Source organism: Mustela nigripes, chromosome 4 (assembly GCF_022355385.1).
Source record: "Mustela nigripes isolate SB6536 chromosome 4, MUSNIG.SB6536, whole genome shotgun sequence".
Lineage (NCBI taxonomy): Eukaryota > Metazoa > Chordata > Mammalia > Carnivora > Mustelidae > Mustela > Mustela nigripes.
Genome location: NC_081560.1, coordinates 178,032,899 through 178,059,527, shown reverse-complemented (window position 1 = coordinate 178,059,527; position 26,629 = coordinate 178,032,899). Strand labels below are relative to the sequence as shown.

General features: G+C 34.3%; 1 protein-coding gene and 1 pseudogene across 1 annotated transcript in view; both read right to left on the bottom strand.

Annotated features, from left to right (window-relative positions):
* CCDC172 (coiled-coil domain containing 172) overlaps positions 1 to 26,629 on the bottom strand; it is a 52,877-nt gene that overhangs the window by 5,758 nt on the left and 20,490 nt on the right. The window contains exons 3-6 of the mRNA XM_059395930.1: positions 22,701 to 22,817; positions 21,376 to 21,541; positions 10,750 to 10,851; positions 10,301 to 10,403 (exon numbers count right to left, since the gene is read on the bottom strand). Coding sequence (XP_059251913.1) covers positions 10,301 to 10,403; positions 10,750 to 10,851; positions 21,376 to 21,541; positions 22,701 to 22,817 — 488 coding nt within the window. The remainder of the gene's footprint in view (positions 1 to 10,300; positions 10,404 to 10,749; positions 10,852 to 21,375; positions 21,542 to 22,700; positions 22,818 to 26,629) is intronic.
* LOC132016931 (U2 spliceosomal RNA) lies at positions 10,924 to 11,028 on the bottom strand (annotated as a pseudogene).

The window sequence follows — 26,629 nt, the reverse complement described above, 5'->3', positions numbered from 1 at the left end:
ACCATTCCATGCTGAACTTCCTCGACACATGAATTTTAAATCTTATATATTAAGTGTATTAATTTTATCCTTTTTGGTTTCCTTAATCACACCAGACGTTTACTAAGTAGTTCTTTTTACTTTTTGCTAGTGTTTCCATGGCTTGATTTTCCTAATAGTCTTTCTCTGTATTAATTCATATGAAAATATTTTAGTGAAATTTAAACACAAACACACTATTTTTGAAGACATACAGGTCATCCTCTTTCATATACAATTTATTTCTGAAAGTAGGTTTAAAAGTTGAATGTGTGAAACCAGAATTTCAGTGTTCTAATTACGCCTTCCCCCAGTCCAGGCCACCAGCAGACAGGTCACAGCCTTCATAGGTGTGTCAGGCCAAACCAGAGAGAACTGCTTAGAAGGAGGTAAACAGGGGATGTGTCCCAACAGCATCTCCATTATTCCAAATCCTGGGTGAGCTGAATTAGGCCTCTTTTTAAACCACATATTTCCTCTTATCTTCCTACTCCCTTACCAAAAGGGGTAGTTCATAAAGGTAAAAATATGAAAATGGAAAAAATTTGTTTTCTATTAAAGACATGAGTGATTTTTGAAAATGATTACTTTAACATTTATACATGGCTTCTGCAATAAACAAAATTATTTCAAAGTTTAGAAACATTTACAAATAGTCACATTTACATTGGAATATAATGTTTAAAATAATCAATTGATTCTGTCATCAAAATTTCCCTTGTATTTACTTAGAAGCTTTAGTAACTATAGTATGTGCCAAGAATTCACAAAACAGGAGATCTCTATTAGCTTGAAGGCTACATAATCAATGCTGTAGAGACACTTCTGTTAGTGAATAAATGATGAAGTTTTACTAGAAAAGATGCAGAGTCAACAGAAATAGTCAACAAAATACATAGCTAAGAATAATCCTGGAATTAAATGGGGATTTTCATATTTTATAAATGTTAAAAAAAGAGAGAAATGGATTGGCTACAGGTATATAATTATTTGACTGGTATTTTCCAGAAACTTTAATGCTGAGATCTTACTACACTTACCAACTTGGAGTTCATTCTTGTTGATATTACAAAGCACTGCAAGGTACCTGTGCATTATTTCCTCTGGGCAGCTAGGATTATAATTCTTATTACTCTACTAAATAATGCTTATTCTAATAATGTTACAGAAACACTCACACAAGTATTTAAAGATACATGTGTAAAAAGTCTTCAATTACAAAAATGTAGAAACTCTTACATATCTGTCAGTGGTAGAAAGGCTACATCAATATGGCATTTCCATATACTGGCATTAAAGAAGAATGAAGCTGATCAGCGCAAACTAATATGGGAAATATCTATAATATTTTGCTAAGTAATAGAGCAAATTACAGACCAGTAATTCTGATCCCACTTTATGCTAAATGCACACACATGGCACGTATGTACACACACACACACACACACACACACACACACACACACACACACACAGATATAAACTGAAATGATACATGTCAAACTTTTTAACAATGGCTACACAGGGGATTTCTGGAATAAGGTGATAAGAGAGGAGACTTTGATGTTTTACATTTTCACAGTGTTTGAATTTTGGATTCAGTCTACATAGCCTAGTCTCATAATTTAAAAACATCTATATCCATCTGGTAAAATAAAAAAAAATAAATGTGTGTAAATATACATATTTATCTGGGTATCTTTTAGAAAAGTTGGGAGTGTTTGAATACCATCATGTATTTATGGCTTCTTATAAATTGAAGGACCAATCAATGTGACCTCTACAACCAACTTAACTGGATGACTTTTCACTGAAAAGGCAACAGCACTGATTTACTACTTCATATAAATGCATTTAAAGTCTCTCAGTAGGAGGTAAGTATTAACTTTCGTGCAGTTTCCATTGTAAATATCTCTTCACAAAACCACACTATCTTCAAAAGTTCAGAAGGAAAATCCCATGCTGTTGACTTTGCAGCTTCATTTCTGAAATAAACTTCCCAATGTATTAAACAGGCACAAATGCTGGTTACAGAAAATGTAAAAGCATTCTAGAAAAAGGTTTCATGGGTAAGGAAAATTCCTGAAATGTTTCAAGTTGTCTGGTATGTCAGTATTTGGAGCAAATGAAAAGTCATGATCAAGAGCTATATTTTGGTGGCCCTGATGTTGGGCAATAATAGAAAAACAATAGGTGTTGGGAGTTTGAAAGGGCCCAATACATAACATTCTTCTTTCCTGCCCAATTGAGAAATAAGGAAAGCAGAAAACAATCACATTTACTACAAATGTAGCAAATACTGGAGAATGTGGCTTATATCTACAAGCGAAGGGCTCACTAAATAGTGAACCCCAGAATTTGACTAACCTAATGCACATCTTTACAGACACAATTGGATACAACAATCTCTCTTATGTACTCCTAGCACTGTAAAATTTAAGGGACAGAGGAGCAGAGAGGAGCATACACTGTCTGAGGCAGGCCAGCTTACAAAGAAATAGGGAAAGAAAAGGGGCAAGGCTCCAGTTCACCCTTCCAAATTCACCAGCCGGATTGAGTCACTCCTCCCCACCTTCCAAAAAGAAAGGAAGGTGTTGGAGAAAGGCTGGAGGGATTAGACCTATATAGCTTTTTCCATATGGAGGAAAAAATCAGGAGTGGAAAAAGAACTCCATCAGGCTATTCCAGTGGTGAGAATATACCACATCTTTGCAAATAACATTGAAAATATGTGAAGGACTTGTATCTTCTTTGTACTGAAAATAAAATTATATGTAGACTCAATCACTGGAGCAAATATTTATTGAACACTATGTGCCCTTGACTGTGCTAGATGTGAGACTGATAGAAAAAGGAAAAGTAAGTAAACGGAATTCCCCACTGAGTGAGATAGATTGATACAAATACCTATTATAGAATATGATTAATGATATAACAGAATTATAAGCATGCTCTCTATGAACACAGAGAAATGAACAGTAGAGGAAAGCTTTCACAACTTATTACACTCATTTATTCATTTATTTATTTAATGCCTACTATATGCCAAGCTCTGTACCCATATCTGTACCCATGAATACACAATGGTAAACCAAGTAGACAAGATCTCTTTTCTTGTGGAGCACATGGCAGACACAGATACTAACAAAGTAAAGCATGTAAGTACATAATTACAAAATAGAATCTGTGCTATAAAGGAAAAATATACGGTGTTATTAAAAAAAGTAAAAACAAATTTAGATCATAGGGTAAGGGAGGGCTTCTCTGAGGAAAATTTCAATTGAAATCTAAAGGACAGGGTATGTTCCACATCGGTAGGAGATAGAAAGGAAGAGGGGCTAAGAGATCATTTGAAGACAAGGAAAGGCAGAAAAAGAGGTCCTTAAGTGGAAAAAAGTTGGGAGTGCTTAAGGGAATGAAGAGGGGACCACAGCTGAAAATAACATAAGAGAGGTGGTCAGAGGCCACATTGTGATAGGACCATACTAAGGATGTTAGGTTTTATTATGTTTGTTATGAAGCCTTTGACTGATTTCAATGACATGATTCAATTTCATTGGATTGGCTGGTGCAAAAATGGAAGAATGGGGAACAGAAGATTATTACTGTGATCCAGGTGAGAGAGAGTGGTGGCTAGAACCAGAACATTAGCAATGGGAAGAGAGAATTGGAAGGATTCAGGAAACATTTTGTAGGTAAAAGCAACAAAACTTGATAATGGATTAGGGTGGGGTGAGAATGATGAGAATTAGAAATACATCAAGAATGCCTGCTACATTTTAGATTTGAGCAAAACTCATAAAAAATGACATGTGAGCTGGGCCTTAAGGACTAAGTTAGATTTTAGCTCATGGAGAAGGAAAAAAGATAGAGGTATGAGTTCCTGTGTCATATTCAGAATTCCATAAACAGTATGCTGATGCACTAGTAGTTTAGGGTATGTGATAAAAATGCAAAAAAGATAGTGGAAGGACCCAGATTATGAAGACCTTTGAATTCTCCCATCCAAGTACTAACCAGGCCCAACCCTGCTTAGCTTTTGAGATTAGGCAGATTGGGCATGTTCAGGGTGGTTTGCCCAAGATAAGACCTTTGAACCTCTGATAAGACTTTTGTTTTTGCTTTTTTTTTTTTTTGCTTATTTAATCAGCACAACATCACTTCAGATCTATGTTTATATTAAACTGTTGGGAATTCAGGACTGGAATTCAAGAAAGAGGGATTTAGGAAAAATATTTGGAAATTATCTATCTGTGATAACTAAAATCATTAGAGCATATGAGGTAGCCCATAAAGAATATAAAGAAAGAAGATTCAGTGATTAACCTTTTGGGATCTCATGCATTTAAAAGACAGGTGGAAGGAGTCCAAGATGGTGAAGGAATAAGAGACCTTAGATTTGTCTGGTCCTGGGAATTCAACTAGATAGCTATCAAATCATTCTGAATACTTACAAAATCAACGAGATCTAAGAAAAGAATTGCTGCAATTCTACAAATAGAAAAGCAACCACTTTCAGCAAGTCTTTTTTTAATTTTCATTTTTACAGGTACAACCTACCCTTTTATTTCATTTTATTTTATCTTTGTACATATGTAAGTTTTACTTTCTTCACAATTTTGGGATCTAGTTTACTAAAAAAACAGACCTAACTACACACAGGATCCAGTGTATTGCTCTATTCTGTTGACCTGATTATACTTTTTTTTTTTAAATTTGTTTTTAAGTTTTGAGTCTCTTCTGATTTGTTTAGTGTATATTTCTCTGGGATCAGTAGTATTTTTTCCCCCTCATTCATATATTCTTCTCTAGACAGAATAACAAGAGAGAAAAACTCACCTCATAAAAGAGAACAAGAGGCAGTACTATTGGTCAGGGATCTAATCAGTATGGATATAAGTAAGATGTCAGAACTAGAGTTCAGAATAATGAATATAAAGATACTAGCTGGGCTTGAAAAAAGCATGGAAGACCTAGAGAAAATCCTAAAAGCAGCTTGGGACAAGAGGTCCATAACTTACAAGGGTAGGAACAATAGACTGGCAGAAGACCTGTCCACAGAGGCCTGGCAGGCCAGAAAGGACTCACATGATATATTTAGGGTGTTAAATGAGAAAAATATGCAGCCAAGAATACTTTATCCAGCAAGGCTGTCATTCAAAATAGAAGGAGAGATATAAAGCTTCCAGGACAAACAGAAACAAAGAATTTGTGATCATTAAATCACCCCTGTAATATTAAAGAGAATCCTTTAAGCAAAGAGAGAGCCCAAAAGTAACATAGACCAGAAAGGAACAGAGACAATATATAGAACCAGTGAATTTAGAGGTAATACAATGTCACTAAGTTTCTTTCTTTCAACAGTTACTCTGAATGTAAATGGGCTAAATGCCCCAATCAAAAGACTCAGGGTATGAGGCTGGATAAAAAAGCAAGACCCATTGATATGCTGTCTGCAAGAGACTCCTTTTAGACCCAAAGACACTTCCAGACTGAAGTGATGGGGGTAGAAAACAATTTATCATGCTCATGGACATTAAAAGAAAGATGAAATTAGATTTCAAACCAAAGACTGAAATAAGAGATGAGAAAGGATACTGTATCATAAATAAAGGTATTATATCATAATCCAACAAGAAGATCTACGCACTGTAAATATTTATGTCCCTAACATGGGAGTAGCCAATTATATAAACCAATTAATAACAAAATTAAACAAATACATTGATAATAATACAATAATATTAGGGGACTTTAACATCCCACTCACTGCAATGAACAGATCATCTAAGCAGAAGATCAACAAGGAAACAAGGTCTTTGAATGACACACCGGACTACAAGGACTTCACAGATATATTCAGAACATTCCATCCTAAGGCAACAGAATACACACTCTTCTCAAGGGTACATGGAACATTCTCTAGATTAGATCACATACTGATCACAAATCAGGTCTCAACTGGTATCAAAAGTTTGGGATCAAAAAAAAAAACCACAAAAAGTTTGGGATCATTCCCTACACATTTTCAGACTGCAATGCTTTCAAATTTGAACTCAATCACAAAGGAAATTTGGAAAGATGTCAAATACATGGAGGTTAAAGAGAATCCTACTAAGAATAAATGGTCAACCAGGAAATTAAAGAAGAATTAAAATAATTCATGGAAACAAAGGAAAATAAAAACACAACTGTTCAAAACCTTTGGGATGTAGCAAAGGCACTCCTAAGAGGGAAGTATATAGTAATAAAAGACTTTTTCAAGAAACAAGAAAGGTCTCAAATATACAACCTAACTTTATACCTAAAGGAGCTAGAAAAAGAATACCAAATAAAGCCTAAATCCAGCATGAGAAGAGAATTAATAAAAAGAGCAGAAGTCGGGGTGCCTGGGTGGCTCAGTGGTTTGGGCTGCTGCCTTCGGCTCAGGTCATGATCTCAGGGTCCTGGGATCGAGCCCCGCATCGGGCTCTCTGCTCCGCAGGAAGCCTGCTTCCCTCTCTCTCTCTCTCTCTCTCTGCCTGCCTCTCTGCCTACCTGTGATCTCTGTCTGTCAAATAAATAAATAAAATCTTTAAAAAAAAAAAAAGAGCAGAAGTCAATGAAATAGAAACCAAAAGAACAGTAGAAGAGATCAGTGAAACTAAGAGCTCATTCTTTGAAAGAATTAATAAGATCATTAAACCCCTGAACAGACTTATCAAAAAGAAAAGAGAAAGGAACCAGATAAACAAAATTATGAATGAAAGAGGAGAGATCACAACAAACATTGAAGAAATACAAACAATTTTAAAAACATATTATGCATAACTATAGGCCAACAAATGGGTCAATCTGGAAGAAATGGATGCATTCCTAGAGACATAGAAATTATCAAAACTGAAACAGGAAGAAATAGTAAACCTGAGCAGACCCATAACCAGCAAGGAAATTGAAGCAGCAATAAAAAATCTCCCAATAACCAAGAGTCCATGGCCAGATGGCTTCCCAGAGGAATTCTATCAAACATTTAAAGAACAATTAATACATATTCTTCTGAGGTTGTTTCAAAAAAAAAAAAAAAAGAAGGAAAAGTTCCAAACTCTTTCTACGAGGTTAGCATTACCTTGAACCCAAAACCAGACAAAGATCCCACCAAAAAGGAGAATTTCAGATCAATATCCCTGATGAACATGAATGCAAAAATTCTCACCAGGATACTAGCTAATAGGAAAAACGGTACATTAAAAGAATTATTCACCATGTCCAAGTAGGATTTATTCCAGGGCTGCAAGGGTGGTTCAACATCAGCAAATCACTCGATGTGATATGCTACATTAATAAAAGAAAGGACAAGAACCACGTGATCCTCCTAATTAATGCAAAAAAAGCATTTGACAAAGTACACATCCCAATTCTTGATTAAAACTCTTCACAGTGTACGGATAAAGGGAACACACCTCAATATCATAAAAGCTATTGACAAAAAGCCCACAGTGAGTATCATTCTCAATGGGGAGAAATTGAGAGAAAAAAATGAGAAAAAAGCTTGAAAGTAATAAAATCCTCATGGATAATATGAAATAAAAATGTAATTATAAGTAATTATATCATTATAATTGTATCTAATTTTAGAGCATTTACTATGTTCTAAGCACTGTTCTAAGGGTTTTTAAGTCATTTAATTTTTACTATAATCTTGTGAGGTAGGTGCTATAATGAACCTCATTTTATAGATGTGGAGACTGAGGACAGACAAGTTAAATTGTTTGTTCAAGGTTACTAACCTAGTAAATAGCAGAGCTGGGATTTTAACGGGGTTGTAATCTTAACCTCCATGCTTACTGCCTCTCTAGAACCAAGGTTTATCTCTTCTATCCTCTCTGAACTATATGAAAGAACTAGATCAGTCATAGTTATACAGTCTTCTAGGAGCTTCTTATGAATTTAACCCAACCTTCGACTTGTGTTAATCATAGCAATATTCTACAAGTTAGCTGCCTTAACATATTTAATTAATGATCCCACACTCTTCAGAATAGAATCTTTTAAATAAATAAGCATCTTGGTATTTATAAACGGGAAATGGTTACCTAAAGGAGAGACCATGAAACCACTGTGAATAAGAGTACTAGTTCTTTATACTAAAGGATGGCATCAAGACAGAGTCCAACAAATAATCTGAACATGGCAGATTAATTTAAAAAATAATCATTATGAAAGAATTCTAATGATATAGACAGTATAAAAGATGTGTAAGATTTTCTAATTACTAAAAGTAGAAACAATAAATGCATATACATAAGCTAATATTAATTTTATAATTGCTTTCTTAACTGGTTAAAGTTTAATAAAAGTAGAAGTACAACTATAATAACCTTAAAATAAAACTGGTTCTCAGCTGGGGACAATTTTTCCCACCCCCCTCTGTCCAGGGGACATTTGTCAATGTCTGGAGACAGTTTTGGTTGTCAGAGCTGAGGGTGGGAGATGCTGCTGGCATCCAGTGGGTCGAGGCCAGAAATGCTGCTAAACATCTTAAATTACATAGGGCTGTCCTCTTGCAACCAAGAGTAACCCGGCCCCAAATGTTAACACTGCCAAATTTGAGAAACCCTGTTATAAAAATGGCATCTATACCAATAGTAATTAAACCTGAAAATTTAAGAAAAAGGCAACAGAATTCAGTATGCATTTGAACACACAGATGGAAAAGAATATTCCAAAATTTAGGGATAAAACCAACTTAATTTTGGCCTTCATGATATTGAATAAATGTCTCACCATTATTAGCTTCTTGTTTTTGCACTAATTATAAGGTTTATGGCCTTATTTCCTAAAATCTTTATATTCAACACTTTGACTTGTTCTTTATACTTGAAATTACTATTATGGAACATACCAGTAAGCAAACTGAACTACACGTATTAAGTAATTTAAAGTGGGAACTGGTGAATATTGCCATTTCATTTGATAAGTGCTAAAATGCAAAAAATGGACAATGCATAAAGACTAATGCTTCTTTTTATTCAAATTTCTTCTGTCACCATCTGTGAAGGAAAAAACACTCTCTAACAGACTCTGTGTGTTTAATTTTAACCCAGGGCAAATTTTTATGATTGATAAACCCACAAAACTGGAGTTCATGTCAGAAGCCCTTATAATACTAACTATCATGTCACCAGTGGGCCCTATCATTTTTGAAAATGTAAAAAAATCAATGAGCAGATTGTCATTACAGAAACTCATTCTGCATCACACATATCACCCAAGAGATTGATATTTCATGCTTATAAAACTTAACATAAAATTAAATTGCAAATATTTTCTCACAATCTACTAAAATTATGGCCTAAGGCAATACACAGCTAATATGAAGCATTTGTTCAGCTCTAGTGGACATATTTCTATATGATTTATGTAAAAGAAGGCTTCATTTGCTTCTCATAGATTCAGTAATGAGGTTTCTTTCCTTATATTTAGCCCAGAACGTAAATGAACTTCTTTGAAATTAGGCTGGCAAATATAACATTGAATTATTAATAAACAATAGTAAAATTAACAAACTGAAGGTTTTCTCCTTGTGTGTATGACTCTGCTGTTTCAAACACCAGCCATTCTTTCATTATCCAAATACATAAAAAGTAGCTCAATATTCCATACAGAAAATATATTTCATTCTTTCACCATAAAACAAATAGTAATAAATTTCAAGTAAAATAGTAGGTTGTGATTTTTCCCCCTCAAATTTAAAACGATAAAAAATAATTTCAATCATTTAAAAAAAAAAAAAGTAAGGGGTGCCTGGGTGGCTCAGTCAGTTAAGTGTCTGCCTTTGGCTCAGGTCATGATTCCAGGGTCCTGAGATCCAGCCCCACATCAGGCTCACTGGTCTGCAGGCAGTCTGCTTCTCCCTCTCCCTTTCCTTCTGTGTGCTCTCTTGTTCTCTTTAATCAATCAATCAATCTTCAAAAAAAAAAGTTAGGAATAATAGAAAGGAGGTTTTGGAACTAATAACTTTGTTTTAATCTGCTGGGATGTGAGTAACACTAAGTCCATGAGGTAAAAGAAAAAATTGATTTCAGTATTATCAACCCGATACACTGTGAAACTTACATGTACCACTTTTTAGCCAGTGAAGCCTTTTCTCATTAGCATATTTCACAATACACATAAAAGGAATTAATATCTTTATCTGGAACTTAAAAAAAAAAAAAGCCTACATTTAGCTTTATGCTGAAATCTCTTTGACAACTTGAAAAGTTACCAGATTTTATATCAAAATATAATAGGGAATTCTTACCTTAAGCACTCAGCATCATTTTGAGGCTTTTCATTGATCTTTGCTTTTTCTGCCTCTAGGTATTTGGTAGTACAAATGGCTTCAATCTTTTTATCTTCAAAAACTAAACAATTAAGAAAACGCTTACAATCTTTAAAAAAATAAACAGAAGAGTTCATTCTTAAGAACAATACTCTTAATTTTTAGTGCTTTATATAAAACGTATGCACTCATGATTCTTAATTTTCTATTTTAATATAGCAATTACAGGCATAAAAAAAGATCTTGACAAAATTTATGACATTAAAAATATCAGATCTAATACTTTTTTTTAACGTTTTACCTGTTTCATCTTTATACCAATAACACTGTATCTCAATAGGTGAGTATACTTGGAAAGAATAATATGACCCGTTATGCATATGTAACTATATTCATCAGCAAAATAAACTAGCTCATAAAGATAATACCTTTAAGTTTTCTCTGCACAGTAAGTAATTCTTGTACTAATTCACTCTTTTGTTTTTGAAGTTCACATAACTGGCCACTATCATGGTCCATCGATTTTATTTCTAGAAACAAATAGACAAATAAAAGCCATATTTTAGCCACTTAGCTTTGCGTTGAATATGTCAACAAGTATTAACGTGTGTGTGTGTGTACTAAAAATTTAAGTAGTATATGGTCAATTTTTAAACTGATAAGAACAGATACTGTATTTGATCTTAGTCAAAAGGCTGAGAAATGATTCATATGGTCAATTTCAAGCCCCAACAAGCTTTCTTTGGCCGTCTAGAAACTGTTTCTAATGAACTGACCAGAATTAATTAAGCAACAATGAGGTACAAAAGAATTAGTTAATTGAGGGTTAGACTACCTGGAGAAAATTCAAAACAATGTAACATCACTAAGTAAAACAAGCTTCCCAATGAGATAATAAGAAAACGCTATCCTTCATAAGTAAAGCATATTTAAAATGACATTGCATAGTACTCACTATATGGCTACACACTTCTACAATACTGCTAATATTGCTTCTTCTACCTAGAATAGCTTTCCTCTTTTTCTCCCCACAATAAACTCCTAATTCATCCTTTAAGATTCATCTCCTAATTTTTCAAAAGGTAAACAATAAATTAGGACACAAAATTTAAACACATGACACCACACAACTAGCTAACTTCCTTAATTTACAAAGAGCTCATATAAATCAGTAAGAATAAAAATGTAGAAAGATGAACAAAGAGTATGAACAGATTGTTCACAGGAAAATAAAAAGAAATTTAAGTGACTAATAAATTCAGAGAGGTAAATTCAACATCATGCAAAATCAAAGAAATGTGAATTAAAGCAACAATAAAAATAATATTTTTGCTTGTCAGATTGGCAAAGATTAAAGTCAGTGATAATGCCAACATTGGTAATGGTATAGGATAATAATACAAGAAAACAGGCATTCTCCTAAACAGTTGGTGGGAAAATTAATTAATTTGGTGATTTAAGGAATCTGATTTGACATTAAGTCTCTTAATATTTTTCTCTGACCTAGCGGTTCCATTAGTAGATTCTACGAGACAAATTTAGTGACAAAAGTATAAGGAGATATATACTCAGATAATTAGAGGCCCTTATTGATGGTCATGTAGGTTGTTTACTGATTTTGCTTTTATTTTGTTTTCTTCTGAAATCGCCACCAATCCCTCCACCTGTGCACCATTTCCTATCTTCTCTGGGAACTTTACTTCTCTCTTGAATTTTCAACTCTACTTCTCCATGGGCTCTGATCCATCATCATTTAGTATGTTCAAATACCTCCTGTCTCAAACAACAGAAATGAAAAATGGACAACACATAACCCACTAGAAGCCCTCCCCTGACCTCATAAGCCCCTGTTTACTGGACTCTCTCATCCAGAGAAACTTTGCTTCAAGGGCTTGTGGGCGCTTACGATCACCATCTCCTCTGTTCTCACTGCTCAACCCATTACAACTTGGCCTCTACCCTTCCTCTCTTCCTACCCCCATCTGTTGCTTTCCCTAAAGATTACAAGGGACCTTCCATGGCTGCTTCTTGGTCTTCATGGTTGACAATTTGGCAACATTTAACATGGGCTGATCGCTCCCTCACACACTCTCTCTCCCTGAGGTGATCTCCCATTTCACACAGTAATGTGTCCTGCCTACCTTACACACTCATCACTGGCCTTTTTCTTCTTCTTGCTTTGAATATCCTGGTGTTCCTCAGTTTTCTATTACTTACTTTCAATACATTTTTCCTGGATGACTCCTGAATTAATTATTAATTAATTTTTATGTTATGTTATCTTAGTCACCATACAGAACATCATTAGTTTTTTGCTCTAGCATCCCATGATTCATTGTTTGCATATACCAGTTTCAGCTCAAATCTCCCTCGGAGCTCTTGACTTACATATCCAACTTTCTGATATTGACTCAGATCTGCCATTTGGCTAATTCCTATCACCCTTCAGACCTCAGTCTGAAAGTTACTTGCTCCGGTAGATCTTCCTTCACTCCTGGTCCAGGGTAACTTTCCTTACTATACATTCACACCTCATTTTATACTTCTTTTGAAACAGTTATCAATTCATAATTATCTCTTTCATACTATTAGAGACAGAGCATTAAACAAAGTCCTGCTATTACAGAGTTTAAAGTTTCATATAAAAATGTTAAAATATACATAGAGACGGATGCGTTTTGTTCAAGTACAAAGACCAACAGTACCAGGTACTATGGAAGCAAATCTATTAAAATAAACCCATACTTCTGGAGGAAGGACACAAAAGAGAGGGCTCCCACAGTATTTGTGGTATCAAGGACTTTTTTCTTTATCAATTTTTGGAGGAATAATTAACATAAAGTATATCCACCTAACAGCATACAATTCTGAGAGTTTTGGCTCTCACATACACTCGTGAAAACACCACCACAATCAAGAAACTGTGTTTCTATCAATCCCAAAAGCTTCCTCTGCCCTTTTGCAATTTATTCATTCTGACACTGGCAACCACTGATCAGCTTGTTGTCCCACACAGTTTGCCTTGTATTTAGTATGTATTCTTCTGTGCCCAGCTTCCTTCCGTCACCATATCCTTTTGAGACGCATCTGTGTTGTCTGTGAGCAGATCTGTTCTTATCTCTGAGTATTCCATGGCATGGGTACAGAAATTTTGTTTATCCATTTACCTCTTAATGGACATTTGAGTTATGTTCAGTTTTTGGCTACAGTGAATAAATTTACTAAAAACTTAGTGTGGACCTAAGTTTCACTTCTCTGGTGTATCTAGTTGTAGAATGGCTGGGTCATATGGCAAATGTTTGTTTAATGGTTTAAGAAACTTTTATCCATTTTGAGTTTATCTTTGTGTACGATGTAAGAGAATGGTCGAGTTTCATTCTTCTACATATAGCTGCCCAGTTTTCCCAGCACCATTTATTGAAGAGACTGTCTTTTTTCCACTGTATATTTTTTCCTGTTTTGTCGAAGATTATTTGACCATAGAGTTGAGGGTCCATATCTGGGCTCTCTACTCTGTTCCACTGGTCTATGTGTCTGTTTTTATGCCAGTACCATGCTGTCTTGGTGATCACAGCTTTGTAGTAAAGCTTGAAATCAGGTAACGTGATGCCCCCAGTTTTATTTTTGTTTTTCGACATTTCCTTAGTGATTCGGGGTCTCTTCTGATTCCATACAAATTTTAGGATTATTTGCTCCAGCTCTTTGAAGAATACCAGTGGAATTTTGATCGAAATAGCATTAAAAGTATAGATTGCTCTAGGCAGTATAGACATTTTAACAATGTTTATTCTTCCAATCCAAGAGCATGGAATGGTCTTCCATCTTTTTGTGTCTTCTTCAATTTCTTTCATGAGTGTTCTGTAGTTCCTTGAGTACAGATCCTTTACCTCTTTGGTTAGGTTTATTCCCAGGTATCTTATGGTTCTTGGTGCTATAATAAATGGAATCGATTCTCTAATTTCCCTTTCTGTATTTTCATTGTTAGTGTATAAGAAAGCCACTGATTTCTGTACATTGACTTTGTATCCTGCCACGTTGCTGAATTGCTATATGAGTTCTAGTAGTTTGGGGGTGGAGTCTTTTGGGTTTTCCATATAAAGAATCATGTCATCTGCCAAGAGAGAGAGTTTGACTTCTTCATTACCAATTTGGATACCTTTTATTTTCCTTTGTTGTCTGATTGCTGTTGCTAGGACTTCTAATACTATGTTGAACAAGAATGGTGAGAGTGCATACTTGTCGTGTTCCTCATCTCAACGGGAAGGACACAAGCTTTTTCCCATTGAGGATGATATTTGCTGGGGGTCTTTCATAGATAGACTTGATAAGAAACTGAAAAACAATTTCCAAAGTGGTTGTACCATTTATTTTGCATTCTCATCAGTACCATATGAATTTCAGATGCTTCCCATACTTGCCAACACTTGATATGACCAGCCTTTCGAATTTTAACTAAATGTAGGTACAGTGATATACACTGTGGTTTTAATTTGTATTTTCCTGATAGCTAAAGATACTGAGTATCTTTTCATCTGTTCATTGGTCATCAGTATATGCCCTTTTGTGAAGTTCAATCCTTTTCCCCTTTTAGAATCAGTTTTGTTGCCTTCTTATTATTAAGTTGTAAGAGTTCATTATATTCTAGGTAACAGTACACAAGCAGATATATGTATTGCAAGTATTTTCTTCAAGTCTTTGGTTTGTCTTTTTCTTAATAGTATTTTTTTAAATTTATTTGAAATCCAGTGTATTTTTTTTTTCATGTTTCTGTGTCCCATCTAAGAATTCTTCTAGGAGTTTCATGATGTTAGCTTTTATGTTTAGATGTATGGTTCGTTCTGAGTTAATGTTTAATATGGTATGAAGTAAAATTTAAGAATCATTGTTTTGCAATGGATGTCCAATTGTTCCAGCACCATTTACTGAAAAGATTTTCCTTTCCCCCACTGAACTGCCTTGCTACTTTTGTTAACAATCAATTGACCCTATCTGCACAAGGCTATTTCTCTTTCCTTCCCGTGGTACCAATATGCCTATTTTTAAGGCAGTGACACATTATCTTGATTACTATAGTTTTTTAGCAAAACTTGAAGTCAGGGAGTATAAATCCTCAAATTTTGTTCTTTTAAAAAATTTTGGCTGTTCTAAGTGATTTACATTTTTATATAAATATTAGAATTAGCTTGTCAAGGCTTACTAAAACTTAATGGGATTTTTACCAAAATTCTGTTGAACCTATGATCAATTAGAAGAGAATGGACCTATTAACAAAATTGAATTTTCTAATCCATGAACATGATAAATCTATCTACTTAGGTCTTCCTTAACTGCTCTCAGCAATGCTCTGTAGTTTATAGTATAGAAGTCCCTCGTGTCTCTTGTTAAATTTGTTTCTATTTTGTTTTTAGATGCTGTTTAAATGGTATTTTTATTCCATTTTCTATTGTTTGCTGTTAGAATATAAGAATTCAACTGATTTTTTTTTTCTTTAGAGAAACAGAGAGTGGTGGAGGGAGAGAAATAGGGAGAGGGAAAGAGAGAATCTTAAGCAAGCTCCATGCTGGGCAGACCTGAGATCATGACCTGATCCCAAATCAAGAATCTGACACTTAACATCTAGACCATCCAGGTGCCCCTCAACTGATTTTTAAATATATACCTTATATCCTGTAACCTTACCATATTGACTTATTAATTTTAGTAATTATTTTATAAATTCCTTATAATTTTCTATGTAAACAATCGCAATCTATAAATAGAGACAACTTTGTCTCATTGAAATAGTTAAAATGGCTAGGACATCCACAGCCATATTGAATGGAAGTGATAAGAATGGACATTCTTGCCTTATTGTCAATCTTTGTGGGGAAAGTATTTAATATGTCACCATTTCAAATGATATTGGTATTTGCTATTTCATCATTAAGTGTAATATTAGTTGTAGGCTTTTCAAAAAGGTTCTTTAACTGGTTGAGGAAGTTTCCTTCTATTCCTGGTTTTCTGGGAGTTATGTAGGGCTGTATAGATCCCTTTACCAGTTCTCTTTTCCAGTCCTTTATGAGATAGCTGTCATAGATGCATATGGTATGCATGTATACAAACTGCCTCTGCATACATTATAAATTCAATAAGACAATATATTATTTGCTTTAAACAATCATATGTATCTTTTCAAGTTAAGAGAAAAAAACTGATATTTTAATTGTCCATATATTTGCCATTTCTGTTTATTTTAATTCATTAAACATGATCCAAGTTTCTCTCTGGTATTATTTTTGCTTCTACTTGGAAGCCTTCCTTTAGCATTAGAGTTATTGTTCCCTGTTTTCAAGATTTTTTCTTTCTCTTTGACTTGTTAACAGTTTGACTATTATTAAATGGCTAGGCATGGATTTCTTTGAATTTATCATATTTGGATTTGCTGAACTTCTTGAAACTGCAAATTAATGTCTTTTAGAAAATTTAGGAAATTTCCTGCTGTGATCTCTTCAAATATATTTTCTGCCAATTCTCTTTCCTTTCCTTCAGAGACTTCAATTACTTGAATATTAGACCTTTTAAAATTGTCCTACATGTCCCTAAATTTCTAATTTTTTGGTTTCATTTTATTTTGTTTTAATTTTTTCCCCTCTTTTTCAGATTGGACAATTTCTATTGATCTATCTTCATGTTCACTGGCTCTTCTATGAGTTCCATTCTGTTATTAAACTTATTCAGTGACATTCTTATTTAAGATCATGTATTTTTCAGTTCTAATTTTTTTTCACATTTTCTATTTCTCCACCGAGTTACCTATCATATATTACAAGTGCAACTTCCTTAACTCACTGAGCATAGCTCAATAATAAATGCTATAAAGTATTTCATAATTCCAGTATCTAGATCACTGTGGGTTTGGCATCTTAGGGTTTTCTTTTGATACTAGGTCACATTTCACTGATTCTTCAGAGGTCAAGTAATTTTGGATTGCATCCTAAACATTGTGAGTATCATTCTGTGTAAACTTTGGATTTTTTTCATAATAGCCACTCTAATGGGTATGAAGTAGGGTGTCTTTGTGGTTTTGATTTCCATTTCTCTAAAGGCTAGTGATGTACAGCAGCTTTTTGTGTGTTATTGGCCATATCTTTGGAGAAATGTTTATTCAAATCCTTTGCCCATTTTTTAAATTGAGTTGCTTATTTTCTTGATTTTGAATTATAGTTCTTCTATATTCTGGCCATTAGAAGCATTTGGCTGGCTGAATCAGTAGAGCATATGACTCTTGAGTTTGGGGTTGTGAGTTCAAGCCCTAAACTGGGTGCAGAAACTACTTAAAAAATATCCTGGATATTAATCCCTTATCAAAGAAATGATTTGCAAATATTTTCTTCCATAAAAAAACACAACTCATTCTTTGAGAGTTCCGCTTTTACTCTCTTGATAGTGTCCTCTGACATACAAAAGATCTTAATCTTAATGAAATACAATTTATCTATTTTTTCTTTTGTTGCCTGTGTTTTTGATATTCAAGAAATCATCTCTAAATCCAATATGATGAAGTGCGAAGTGTTTCCTATATGATTTCTTCTAAGAGCTTTCTTGTTTTACTTCTTAAGTTTAAGACTTTTATCCATTTTTAGCTAATTTTTGTATATTGTGTAAGGTAAGGGTGGTATCCAGTTTTCCCAGATCCATTTTTTCAAAAGACTATCCTTTCCCATTGAATAGTGTTGGCACTGTTATAAAAAATCATTTGACCACATACATGAGAGTTTATATTTGAGCTCTCTATTATATCCTGATTTTCTATATGTCTATCCTTATTCTAGTACCACACAGTTTTGATTACTGTGGCATTTTAGTAAGTTTTGGAATCAGAAATATGAGTCTTCCAACTTTGTTCTTTTTTTCCAGGATAGTTTTGGCTCTTTGGGATCCTTTGGGATTTTATATGAATTTTAGGATGGTTTTTCAATTCATGAAAAAAACACTGTTGGGGGCACCTGGGTGGCTCGGTAGGTTGAAGCCTCTGCCTTCGGCTCAGGTCATGATCCCAGGGTCCTGGGATTGAGGCCCACATCGGGCTCTCTGCTCAGCAGGGAGCCTGCTTCCTCCTCTCTCTCTGCCTGCCTCTCTGCCTGCTTGTGATCTCTGTCAAATAAATAAATAAAATCTTAAAAAAAAAACACTGTTGGGATTTTGATAGAGATTACTTTGAATCTATACATCATTTTGGGTAATAATGTCATCTTAACAACACTAAGTTTTCCAATCCATGAACAGGAGAAGTCTTTCCACTTATTTGGGTCTTCTTTAATTTCTTTAAGCAATGTTTTATATAGTTTTCCATGTACAAGTCTTTTACCACCTCGGTTAAATTTATTTTTAAGTATTTTATTCTTTTTGACACTATTATAAATGGAATTTAAATTTTTGTTCCTTTTTAGGTCACTTATTGCTCATACACAGAAATGCAACTTATTTTTGTGTGTTGATTTTGTATACTGCAACTTTGCTGTATTTATTTATTAGTTCCAGCAGTTTTTTGTTTTTTTGTGGTATCCTTAGGTGTTTTATATGTAAGAGCATTATAATTTGGGCACAAAGACTACTTTTTCCTTTCCAATGTAGACGTGTTTTATTTCTTTTTGTTGCCTGATTGATTTGGCTAAAATTTCTAATATATGTTCGAAAGAAATGGTGATACCCATGACTTTTTGCAGAAAGTTAGTTTTAAAGTATGCATCTATAGACTTTTGTATTCTGACTTGTTATTGAAAATACACATCAATATCACCTCACGGATTTAAAAAATGTTATGTTCCCTATCCTCTCCCACAGATTCTGATTCAATAGGTCTTGAATGAGACTCAAACATTTAATATTTTTTAAAGCTTTCCAGATGTGTGCCTCTGTCCTACACTCTCTACCCAAAATAATTTCTCTCTCAGAACTTTATTTCCTTCATCTATAAAATCAGATTAAAAAGTATAATCCTCACATTTTTTTGCGGGTTTAATTATAAGGCAGGCAGCATCCTATGTGTTTCAGTATTATTTCATTGCATTCTCACAACAACCTTTGTTAAGGTCATGACTACTAACCCCCATCTTTACAAATGGGGAAACCGAACCAAAGAGAAGTTTGGCATCTTGCCCCAAATCACACAGCTATCAAATGGTAAAATTAAGATTTAAATGAAATCAACATGATATTAGCATTTATAGTCTTCAGGATGGCGGTTGCTTTATAGTATAAGCTTGACGAATATTACTTAAAATAGTAGTTGTCATATGTAAAGCAAATCAATACATTATTCATACTGAGAGCTCCAAGTCAGTAAAAGAGTTAAATGTGGGGGCGCCTGGGTGTCTCAGTGGGTTAAAGCCTCTGCCTTCAGCTCAGGTCATGATCCCAGGGTCCTGGGATCGAGTCCCACATCGGGCTCTCCGCTCGGCAGGGAGCCTGCTTCCTCCTCTCTCTCTCTCTGCTTGCCTCTCTGCCTACTTGTGATCTCTGTCAAATAAATAAATAAAATCTTTAAAAAAAAAAAAGAGTTAAATGTGTTTATTATTCTCCATTTACTAAAGGCGTCAAAGTAACAACATATTTTAGAGAGGCTTCCATTAAAAACTAATTTTATACTTAATATCATTTATATTTTCATTTTCTATTTCCTCAACTCCCATTGACTCCAATCTATTACCACCAGTCTTTTTCTACTGCTCTACTTTATGCTACTGCACTTGACATCTTCTGATTGTCAAATTAATATCCTATTTTGTTTTCCACTAATTTGAGAAATACATATCTTGCTTTTGGCTTCTAAAATATTACTCTCGGGTGCCTGGGTGGCTCAGTGGGTTAAGCCGCTGCCTTCGGCTCAGGTCATGATCTCAGGGTCCTGGGATCGAGTCCCACGTCGGGCTCTCTATTCAGCAGGGGCCTGCTTCCTTCCCTTCCCCTCTCTCTGCCTGCCTCTCTGCCTGCTGTGATCTCTCTCTGTCAAATAAATAAATAAAATCTTAAAAAAAAAAAAAAAGATTAAAAAAATAAAATAAAATAAAATATTACTCTCTGCTGGGTCTCCTCTTGCCTTCTTTGACTACTCTGTCCCATTCTTTTTCTTTCTTTCCATAAATATAATCCTTTCCCAGTTTCTGGCTTCAGTCTTCACTCCTTATCTATGTTCCCTCTATATATTTTCTCTGAATAATGTCACCAACTCCTCTGGATTCAGTCCCAAACCTAATGGTCTAGCTCTAATCTTTCTTACCAGCTTCAAAACCAAATTTTCCCCTGCCACCTGGGAATCTTCCCTGGTATATTCCATATACATCTCTAACTAAAAAGACCTGAAATAAAACTCAGTCATTTTGTCCAGAATAGGCTACAGTTCCAACATGCTTCTCTACCTCTGTTCTTCCTCCTGGTACCCTATTCTACCCAATCTCTGATATATAAAAACTATAATTCATCCCTGTCTATTTTTGTTCACCTCAATCAGTGATAAAGTCCTATCATTATGCTTATATATCTCTTTAATTTACCCTCTCTTCTCTGTGGCAATGTCTTTAGTTCAGGATCTTATCACAGATTGCAATAACCTACATGCTAGGGTTTCTGAAATGAAATTCTCCCCATGCCACTGTGTAACCTTGTTTCCTAATTTAAATTGTACTGATGGTAAAATGAAGATCATCATATCAGTCCTGTCCCTATTATAGCTTCTATAACATTGTACTATAAATATCTGCTTCATATTTGATTCTTCCACATTTTAGTTTTATATCACCATAACGCACAACAATGCCCATCACATAACAGAGAGTAATAGATAATTGCTTATTGAGTGAATGACTAAAAGCTCATGTCACATCTAATTCTAAAGAACTTGAGACCACTCACAATGTAAGATACATTTCCATTAGGATAAATAAGATAAAGATAAAAGAATAGCTATGCAATAATCAATTTACTTATGAAAAAGTTAATTTCTGGAAAATTCACTGGCTCAAAATAAGTTATTTTCATTAATGACAGATAAAAGAGGTGGCACTATATACTCATACCCCTCTTCAAAATGTTTGCCTGGTTTTCTAAGGCAGATATTTCAATCTTGACATTTTCTTTCATGAAAAGCTTTCTTTTCTTTGTTACTTCATACTCATTATTGAAGTCTGCAATTTCCTTAATAAATTTTTCTTCTTCCTCGGTCACTTTTTTCTTTGTAGCCCCCTAAAAAACAGAAACAAAAGATCAACTATAGATGTTAATTGTAATACTATTTTTCTATAGTGATTTAAAATGCAATCATTTGGAATTACTAACAACAAAAATATAAGATCATACTTCCTGGTGTTATCAGAAAAATGCTTTATTCCTCAAGCAATATTAATAAAAAAGTGAAGCTATTGCATATTAATAACCAATAATTTCCACATGAATGTTTTATCCTTAATGTTTTGGGAGTATTACTGAGATAGAAATCCTATAACTTGTCATTATATCTGTGTTTATGTATTAAACTTAGCAGCATAGGTGCCATTTTGTCACTGCAATATGAAATTAGGTAAAATAATCAAATGTCCAAACGGGAAAATGAAAATCTACACTCAAAGGAATTACTGCTATAGAAAAACAACAAATAAGGAAATCCAAGGAAACCTTTTAAGATAGAGACAAAAAAAGTAAAATTATATATATATTCAGTTCTACAAAGTAGTTTATGTTTTATGAAACATCAACATGAAGAGGAAATAAGAATTTCCAAAAACTCTGCGCCATGACAGAATCTAAATATTACTGTATTTTTCTATTTTTTCTAAGAAATGTCAACCAATTGTGAACTACATTGGGGAACTAGCCATGTTATGCATAAGCTCAAACTTTGTTGGTTCTGACTTCAAATAAATATTCTTAGTATTTTTAAATGTATTTTCTTTGAACTGTCAATTAATTGTAAGTCACATTCTTAAACTGGCTCTGTCATTTAAAACTGAGTCTGCTGGTTCTGAGTTAAGATTAAAAAAAAATAAAGAAAATCTATCTCTTCACCAAGATCCATAAATATGCCTAAAATGTGAACCTCTCTGCCTTTCAAAAGCATTAAAACCAAGGTCTGAAAGCTTGAGCAATTCAAGTCAGTTTCACTGGGTTTTTCTGTGCTTATTACAATTGCAAATAATTTCTATATTGCATATCTGCTAATAGAATTCTTTCAAACTATATTACTCTACCAACTAGTTTTCAGTAGCATTTAATACTTTTCCATATCTGAACAGGACTATCTGCCAATATGCATACGTATAATTTTCTAAAAGTACACCTAAGTATATTTAAATACTTTTCAATACAGTTAGTGGAAAAACATATTTCTAAGGAGCTGGAGACTTACAAAGGTTTGGAGAAGCATATTCCTCTGGTTTGTAATTTCACTACACTGTCTTTCTAAGGCACTTTCATGAATTTTCCAAAGCTGTAAGAGGAAGGCTTTTTCCAAAAACTGCTGAACCTTTAAAGTGAAAAAACAGAAATCAGAATGAAATAATTGTTAAACATTTTAGGATGCCTTAGCTAACAGAATAATCTGCATATTATAAGGTATTTTCTGTATTAATCTTAAATGCAAAATAAAATTTACATTAAACATCTTATTTTAGGGGCGCCTGGGTGGCTCAGTGGGTTAAAGCCTCTGTCTTAGACTCAGGTCATGATCCTAGAGTCCTGGGATCAAGCCCCACAACAGGCTCTCTGCTCAGCGGGGAGCCTGCTTCCTCCTCTCTCTGCCTGCCTCTCTGCCTACCTGTGATCTCTGTCTGTCAAATAAATAAATAAATAGTCTTAAAAAAAAAAACCACAAAATCTTATTTTATATATACCACCATATATTATTTTATAATGGTTCTATCATTGCAAGTTTTATAATAGCCTAGATATCAAAAGCTTTTTGACTACACATATTAAACTCTGCTTCAAGACAGCCCACGTTAAAGAACAAGTTTCTATTCTCATCACTTATGAGGAAGATATGGATGAATTAAACATGTATACAGTAAGACTAATAAAATGAGATAAAATCTATAAACCATAGGCAAAAACCCAGTCCCACGACTATAGTTATACCAAGAAAAACACAAATCTGCTAAAGTCCTCCATGCTTTTGAGAACTCATTTTTTATTTTAGTACCTCATTTGGGTTCTAGTTAGCAAAAGACATAATAAACATTAATATTGGATATGTAACTATTATTTCATTTGGGCTATAAAGAATAGCATCTCCTGAGACCATGAATATTGAAATGAAAGTCAGGAAGCTTTAATATATAAAAGCTAAAATTGATGCCAGACTGGGAATAATCTTTTCTCTATATTCAGCACTGGCCCTCATAAGAAAGCATCACTTTTAGTTTGGGGCTGTTCCCATCTCCACAGTGAAAAGAAACAGGAAATAAATTCAATTTAAATTGCAGAAAGCAAGATTTATGTTAGCCACCAGAACTTCCTGAAGGTGAGAGACAGGGTGTGAAATCTCTGTCCCAGAAGATACTGAATAGTGAAGAGCTTAAGAATAGTCTAGTCCAGAGGCAAAAGGTTGGCCTGAAAGATATTTTGAAATGATATGGCTAAAAAGTCCAGGAAATACTGGCATTAAAAAGTAACAGAAAAAAAAGTAATGGAAATAAAACAGAAAATATGGTCTTGCATATATATAATATCCTGGCACATCTGCTCACACCTTCAATACTTGTTGTGTTCTCATCAATTCTATCTTAAGAAAGACATCAATAGAGAACGATGAAAGAAATGCAATTTTCATGACCAAAGAAACTCAGAAAATACCTTTAAAGTTGGCGGAAGGAAGAATGTGGCAGTTAGTTATTTTACTATCTAAGAAGACAGAAATTAGGAAACATATGGCCAGATCTATGAAATGGTTGGGGTCCCCCAATAATGGGTCTGTGATTAAAGGAGCAAGACTGATACAAAGCGAAGGTCAAGCAAAGCTTTATTTCGCACCAAGCATCAAGAATCAAACCCAACGTTTGGGGCTTTTACAGAGAGGGCGACCCCTCTCTGTTTCACAGACTAGCTTTTATAGAGCAAAGGCCATGTGGTTGGGCCTGACCATGCAAAGGTGGCCAATGAAGTTTTAACACACAGAGAAAGCTGCACAGTCATGCTAGGTGACCAACTGAATTACAATTTACCCTAGTAGACATTTGAACCAACCTATCACCTTGGTCAGAATTGGCACCCAAAAGGCAGGGCCCACACTCCTTGGTAAGTAAGGAGACAGTATGCGCCCCCCCCCGGCCCCCCACTGATTGGATATCTTCACCTGGCCTGACCCACCCTTGGATTTGGGCTTTGTTACCTGGGGCTGGTTTCCAGGACTTGTTTTTAAGTAAGTTCCTGGGGCTGGGGATGGGGCGTGAGCAGAGTCAGTTTAACTTTTACAACAAAATGGCAGTTCAACCCGGGTGGGGCTGCTCTGGCTAAATAGGCCCTTACAAAATCATATAGAAGATGGAAGCAGCAAACAAAAGGAGGATCATGAATTCTATCACATTCTTTTAGAATAAGAAAATACTTCAGAGCTATTTACTATTTACTTATTATATGAGAATAAAATGAGTTTCAAAAATGTGAAATTTCTTAACATAGGTAATATAATTAATTATGGGCAAACCCACAACTAAAACCCAGCTCTTCTGATTTCCTTTCTCCTAAATTGGGACTAGAACTCTTTCAAAGTAATAGAGACACTTCTGCAACTAAGATGGACTTTAGTCTCTGATAAAAGCAGATGAAAGTATAAGTTTGAGAAACAGTAAAACCACCAGAACTTAATGAGAGAAGGTTGCTTGTAGTATATACCTAACTCTCAGAGCTGCTATTTTGGACAGTAACCATGAATGCCTGCAAAATTGCTTTGAGACCAGATATTGGGCTGGAAAAATTCTGGTTTAATCCAATAAGGTATGTCATGTATGAATCAAAATTCTGGAATTCTAATTGTTTCCGTCACTGATCGGTTGTGAAAGACCTTTGTCGAAACCCCAAAATGAAGAAAATAGTACTTATCAGGCTAAGAAATTTTTAAGTAAGTCATAACCAAATTTATTATTCAGGTTCATAAAAGCCTTATGGTAAGAAATAAAAAATTAAGGTGTACCATTCCAGCTATCACCAACTAAGACCTAAAACTACCACTGTCCTCTTTCCTAAAAAAGAAAATAAATATTAAAGAGAGCTATTAGACAAGTTGTCATTTAATTGGAATATTTTACCATAATCTGAAAAATGAAACCTATATACCCCAAATGAAAAGTAGAGAACTATTCAAAAGCTTTATAAGAAAAGCATATCTATACATTTCCTCTTCCCCCAAACTTCTATGGGAATTATCATTTTGAGATCTTTTCAGCTTCTTTGTTGTTGTTGTTTTTATTATTATTGGTCTGCTTCTCCTCATCATTCCCACTTTCCATCTTATATTCTGTCTTTATCTTTTAATTCCACATTTTCCTCTTTAAATCAACCTAAAAGTTCCAGAGTCAATAAGTACAGAATATTTATAGTAACACTAATTTTTAAATTCACTTAGCATTTGTGATGAAAACATTTAATACAAAATGGAATTGGCAAGTAAAGGAAAAAGCGTAATAGAAAAAGAGTTAGGAGTTAGGGAAAGCTCCTAGGGAAAAGGGAAAGCTCAAGTCAGTAACAGCAGATGCCCACAATATGATGATTCACATGGTGAAGACAACAATAAGTTAAGGTTCCAGAAGCCACGTGGGTCTATTATTAATAGAGTTCTTTCATATTTTAATGAAACTGAAAGGACAAAGACTTGTGGATCTTCCCAGTTCCTCTCTGCCAAGTGTAAGCTGTTACTCTTAAAAACGGAAATAGCTTTTCATGGCCACCTATTTGCAGAATGTGTTTCTCATTATCCCTTTTGTTCTTTCTGTTATCATGACCAACTCCTTAAACTATTTTTCACACTCTTGTGTTTGAAAACCAGACCTACTGATATGTAAAATCTAGGTAAACAGTTCCAGATATAATCCGGAACATATTGCTATGAACACAAGACAAGGTCATTTCACAGAATAAATTATCATCAGAAACATCTCTTTTATTGTAAAAATGATGGGTGCAGATGAGAATTGGAAAGGTACTAGAAGAAATGTAAAACAGACTTAAAAATAATTTTAACTAAGGTATAATTGATTTACAGCATTATAGTAGTTTTGAGTGTACAACAAAATGATTTGATATTTATATACATTGTCAAATGATCACTACAGCAAGTATAGT